This window comes from Triticum dicoccoides, chromosome 7A (genome assembly GCF_002162155.2).
Source record: "Triticum dicoccoides isolate Atlit2015 ecotype Zavitan chromosome 7A, WEW_v2.0, whole genome shotgun sequence".
Lineage (NCBI taxonomy): Eukaryota > Viridiplantae > Streptophyta > Magnoliopsida > Poales > Poaceae > Triticum > Triticum dicoccoides.
The window spans coordinates 614,071,362-614,076,880 of record NC_041392.1 but is presented as its reverse complement, the minus strand read 5'-3'; the positions used below and the strand labels follow the sequence as shown (position 1 = coordinate 614,076,880).

Below are 5,519 nucleotides of genomic sequence, written 5' to 3'. Positions count from 1 at the left end.
TTTGAAAAATATTCGGAACTTTTAAAGTTTCCCATTTTTTCAAATAATATTTCTTTACAAAATTGTTCGAGATTTCTAAAAAGAAAATGGCATTTTAAAAAAATGCTCCGAATTCAAAGAATGTTCTTATTTTAGTGAAATTTTCAAAATTAAAAATAATGTTAGTGTATAAAATACACACATTTTCTAAAAATATTTATGAATTTTCAACACATGTTCCTGTTTTAAAAAAAATTATTCACAAATTCAAATAATGTTCATGTATTTATAATAAAAAAATTGGTGTTTTCAAAAAATGTTTGTGAATTTTAAAATATGTTCCCTTTCATATTTTGTTCACGTTTCTTCAAAAGTGTACATAATTTCCCAAAAATTATTCAGTATTTAAAACATTGTTCATGTTTCCTAAAATATTCAGAAACTACATACCTTGAAATCCCCTCGATTGAAAAGAATTGAAAGGAAGAGTATATTGAATAACTCATGGGTCTTCTTTTAAATGCCCTCAATCAATCAATGAAAAAATAGCGGATTGATTCCTTCACACGCGGTGAAACCGAGAAATTAAATGTTCATTTTTCATGCGCACGCAGGGTTTTGCTTGCACATATAATTCTCATTGAGTTTAAATGCATACTATTTTATCTCCTGTTGCAACGCATGGGCATATGTGCTAGTTCATATAAAATAAACATGTATAGTGTCCTATATTCATACAGTTAAAGAATTTCCATCAATTTTTCAACCATTTTCTGTCCAAACATGTGCACGAACCATGCCGCAGATCGACAGTGGCAGGAGTTTGCGCGGGTGTGTGCTCCTGCGAATTTCCCTCATGTATGTTTGTTTATTTAAGCCATTGTGCTAACGAAGCTCTTTCTCGCAAGAAAAAAAAATGAGGCTGGGCTAGATCATGTGAGTTTGCTTCTTACCAAGCCTTCGTAACATTGTAAACTTTGAACGTTTATGTGAATGCACGAGCCTGTTTTGAACTAAGAGAAAGAGGGTTTTGGTGCCTTTTTGCAAGTACGAGTTCTCAAGCCCTACATGAAGTGTGTGCACTTTTTCGATCGGTGGGTTTGCGAAGATATGTTGCAGAAGCTTGCAGAATAAAAATACACATAAAGTGTTCTGAAATGTGAAGTGGTGGCTCTACCATTTGATGTTTCCTGCTTGTGATTTTAAAAACTGGATGGAGGTTCTTTTAGCATGTGTGAGAGGTATTGTTGTACTCATATGTAAATATAAAAAAGTTGGAATCATGTCCAATGGTCGCACAAATAACATACTGCTCAACATCTTATCTGATCTGATCAATTAAAAAGTGAATATCTATGATCCAACATGTGGTTGGATGATTAGATGGACAGTGAGTAAAGTCTATTTTAAACCTTGCAGTTGTATGGGTGGCTGAAATTAAATCATGCACCCTAAATCCCTGAGATCGGTACTCTGTATTTATAAATCCTAGTCAATTTCAACCCTAGATACGTTTGCTGCACCGAGAAAATAAAGATTCGGACCGGGATCACTCCCTCCTCTCACCTACTATGTGGGTCATATTCATTTCTTCCTCCTTCTATCAAAGATGAAATCCCAAACGGATACTACTAGGAGGACACGTCAGCATGGATCTACGTACCCGGCAAACAGGCTAATACGAGCTACTCCCTCCGTCCCATAATGTATGACGTTTTTGACACTAAGAGAGTACTTACTTAGCATCCATGCCTCGATGAATACTGCAAGGCATCGAGCTTGCTTAGCATCCACGTTGTTGTCTTGTCCTCCGCCATCTCCCACCTCCCTCACGCTCGTCGTCGCTGTGTCCGCGAGACCGTTGAGAGTCGTCTCCGTCGTCTACGTCCGCTCCAGGGAGAGCGCCAAAGCATGCACATGGCGCTGCTGGTGGCCACGCCTCGGACATGCGTGAGCTCCCAGTAGCCAGCGCCGATGACGGGTATGAAGGCACCAGACGTGCTTAAGCTTACAGAAGCCGGACATGCTAGATGTCCTGCCCACGTTGTTGGACATTGTAGTGAGCTGCCTGGACAGAAGAACGCGGCGCTACGCCACAATGCCACGCAGCTACCAAGACCCGGGCAAGATGATGGCCATGGTGAACCACTTGTCCCGGGAGGAGTCGGCGCCGACGTGGTTGTCAGGAGCGTGATATCGAACCCTCGGAAATCCCTCTTGTCTCCAACCTACTGTTGCAATGGTGCACAAGGACCTCCCGTCCCCATCACCATTCCGCCGAACAGGTGGTGTGCATGCATATGCCTCCATCTGGGGTACGCATGATTCCAGAAAGGTTGTGGTGGATCCACTGAACTTGTATAGCAGTGGCTGATGATGCTGGATAGAAGGCCACGACGAGGGGCACGTTTTTTTAGTTGACAACAAGGGGCACGTATGTGTACGCTAGCTGGTTAGACTTACCACAGCACACGCCAGTCGTCATGTTTGTCAAACGACCGCCACAGTTCTTGGGAGAGAGAGCGAAGGATCATTGGAGTGGATGAATATGACACGTGGACCCATATAGTCAGTGACAGCGGAGTGCAATCCCGGGCGGGGGTGTCATTTTTCTACCTGCCAAATTAGTCTACATGGATCTGGGTCGGGATTGACTGGGATCGGTGAGTTTAGAGTATCGATTTCAGGGATCAAGAGTTCAGGGTTCAATTCCAACAACCCTTATGAATTCAAGGTTTAAAATAGACTTCACTCGGTGGACAGTGGTATTCCAGCCCAGCAGGGTTCAAGTCAGGGTCGAGTGTATACACGTTTATATGAGCGCTTGTGTCTATACCGTGTTAAAAAAAAGAATTCTCTCGAAAAAAATTAGAAACGAATTCTCTCCTAAAAATAGATTATTATTTTTTTGCAAAAATCAATTAGAAAATGATAAGATCCTGAAAACCTTTTTTTGTGACAAATTACAGCTGAGAGGCTAAAGAAAGATCTTTTATTGTCCTTCACTCTTCTAGAGTATTTTGTTCTCTTCGGAAGAGAGGAAAAGAAACGATCTCTACCCCCAAATTCTACACACCATTTTGCCAACAAAAACAACACGCGGCCTCCTTTTTCCCCGGGCGGCGGCGATGACTACCCGCAGAGCCAAAAAGCGAAAATGGCAGGAGGCCGAGTTGGTCGCCGGCGTCTCACCACCGGCGAACGACAAGCGCGAAGTCGGGGAAGGTCCCGAGCTGATCAGCGACCTCCACGTCGACGTTCTCCGGCGCATCATCTCGCTCCTCCCCACCAAGGATGGCGCCCGCACCCAGATCCTCTCCACCAGGTGGCGCCCCCTCTTCCGCTCCGCCCCGCTCAACCTCGGCGTCGTTCTCCGCCGCGAAGACGAGCCCGTCCCCTCCAGCCTCGTCTCCCGCATTCTCGCCGACCACCAGGCGCCCTGCCGCCGGCTCTCCCTTACCTGGTACGGCTACAAATCTGACTATGTCTCCCCATTACTGAACGGCTGGCTCCAGTCACCAGCCTTCAAAGGCCTCTCTGAGTTCGATCTGTGGCAAAACCGCAAGGAAATCGGCAAGGAACTTTGGCTAGTGCCAAGGGAGGAGGTTCCATATGCACTGCCGCCGTCCGTGCTCCAGTTTTTACCCGCCCTCCACATCCTCAGCATCAAGTGCACCGGCTACATGATCCATTTCCCCTCTGCGGCCACATTGGCCGGCGATCTACATTTCCCCAAACTCAAGCAGCTCACACTTAAAGGTGTCGTCGTCTCGGAGGTCGTCCTCCACCGTGTTCTTGCTGGATGCACTGCACTGGAGAGCTTGGTGCTTAGTGAATTGGATGGTGTCCGTGGTGTTCGGGTCAACTCGTCCACCCTTAGGAGGCTAGGTGTGTGGTCTGGTTGGCCAAATGAACCGGATGAATTGTTGCAAGAAGTCATTGTTGAGGATGCCCCTCTCCTAGAAAAGTTGTTCCTGTCTGGACTAGATTGTGACCTATCAGTCCGTGTGCTTTGCGCACCCAAACTGGACTTCCTGGGTTCTCTGCCAGAAGGGTTCACCAAAGGCAAGCTTGAAACAAATGTTCTTCAGGTAGCCACGGCCATTAATTTTTGTGTTATGCCTTGCAGATTCTCGTGCTAACCATTTGTGTGTATTGCTTAATTTAGGGATTTCTCGCTGTCAATTTGATGAATGTGGTGCGAGCCGTTAAAGTGTTGGTTCTGCGCATTTCCCCTCCAAGTGTCGATGATGCCATTGACTTTGTGACATTCTTTCCTTGCTTGGAGAAGTTATATGTCTTGGTGAGATTTTTTTTAACCATCGATCTACTTTATCGTCCTCTTTACATCATGGCTAGTTGCTTCAATTTCTTCTTGTGCCATCAGCCAATCATCCCTATTTCGGACCATATCCCAAACTAACTACAAATCATATTTCAGTTATATCGGACTGGGGCATCAAAAAGAGCACGACACAGTTTTCCACTTGGCTATATTGAATGTTTGGAGCTCCATCTCAAAAAAGTAGTGCTGATAAACTATCAAGGAACACCTAGAGATGTTGATTTTGCAAGGTACTTTCTTTTGAATGCAAAAGTGTTAGAACATATGGAGTTTGCATCACGCACTGCAATAAATCGAAAGAAATACATTTCTGAATGGAGAGCTGGCCAGCACAGAAAACTACAACTGGATAACAGGGTTTCTCAAGGTGCTCAGTTTAATTTTAGTTGTGACTCTTACTACGGAGACGAGATACATATTGGGCACATCCATGATCTGACTATTAGCGATCCCTTTGATAGATCATCGTGTCGATGCCATGACGTTGATTTCCTTTGAGATACTCTCAGCTCTTGCGTTCTCATTTCACAGTTTGGGAAATCCTTGGATAATATTTGTAATATTTGATGTTTGCTTTTGTTGGAACATCTGTATTTCATTGCCCATGTAGGTTGCTACATCACATCCATATTCCGTGTTTTTATTTTTCTATAGTTTCCGTGCAGTATTGCATCTGTGCTCTCCCAATTTAGACAATGGAGTTGTCAGAGTTGTGTGACTGTTTCTCCCATTGTCGTTTATATGGTCTTATTGATCTGAGTGGCTTGGACACCTAAATGGCCAAAACTGATGTTTTTGGCGCCCTTAGCAAAACACATCCACATACCACAGCGAGATTGGAACGGCACTTTTTCTTCGTAGCTGCAGCGATTTGCGCCACTATTTCTCACCTTGCTTACGACCATTTCAGTTAGTATGATTACTTTTCAAAATTGTAGCTGCATTTGTATATGGCAGCGATACTTATAGAAATAATTTTTTTTTGCCTTTGCACTATTTGTGTATCCTTTATACGAGTGGCCGCTGTCTAAATAAAATGCATTACCCTGTTTGGAAAATATTATACCGGCGTGTGATGTCTGCATAATTGGCATGAATGTGTTCCTATGAAGCAGTTTTTACATCCAAGCGAGAATTACTTGTAGGATGAGCTATTGGAACATTGTTTTCTACATATGCAGCAAAAAATAAATTC

General features: G+C 43.8%; 1 protein-coding gene across 1 annotated transcript; it reads left to right on the top strand.

The window, feature by feature from the left end:
• The first annotated feature begins 3,058 nt into the window (after positions 1-3,058).
• LOC119334230 (F-box/LRR-repeat protein At5g35995-like) lies at positions 3,059-5,044 on the top strand. The gene is made up of 3 exons (XM_037606833.1): positions 3,059-4,070; positions 4,148-4,282; positions 4,421-5,044. The coding sequence occupies exons 1-3, from the start codon at positions 3,108-3,110 to the stop codon at positions 4,820-4,822; spliced, it is 1,500 nt and encodes a 499-aa protein (XP_037462730.1). The 5' UTR covers positions 3,059-3,107; the 3' UTR covers positions 4,823-5,044.
• Positions 5,045-5,519: the final 475 nt, after the last annotated feature.

Bases quoted from the DNA above. Each gene is read 5' to 3' on its own strand.
- LOC119334230 (XM_037606833.1), top strand. From the start codon at position 3,108: ATGACTACCCGCAGAGCCAAAAAGCGAAAATGGCAGGAGGCCGAGTTG. The intron at 4,071-4,147 runs GTAGCCACGGCC...TGCTTAATTTAG, and splicing joins TTGAAACAAATGTTCTTCAG to GGATTTCTCGCTGTCAATTT. The intron at 4,283-4,420 runs GTGAGATTTTTT...ATCATATTTCAG, and splicing joins TGGAGAAGTTATATGTCTTG to TTATATCGGACTGGGGCATC.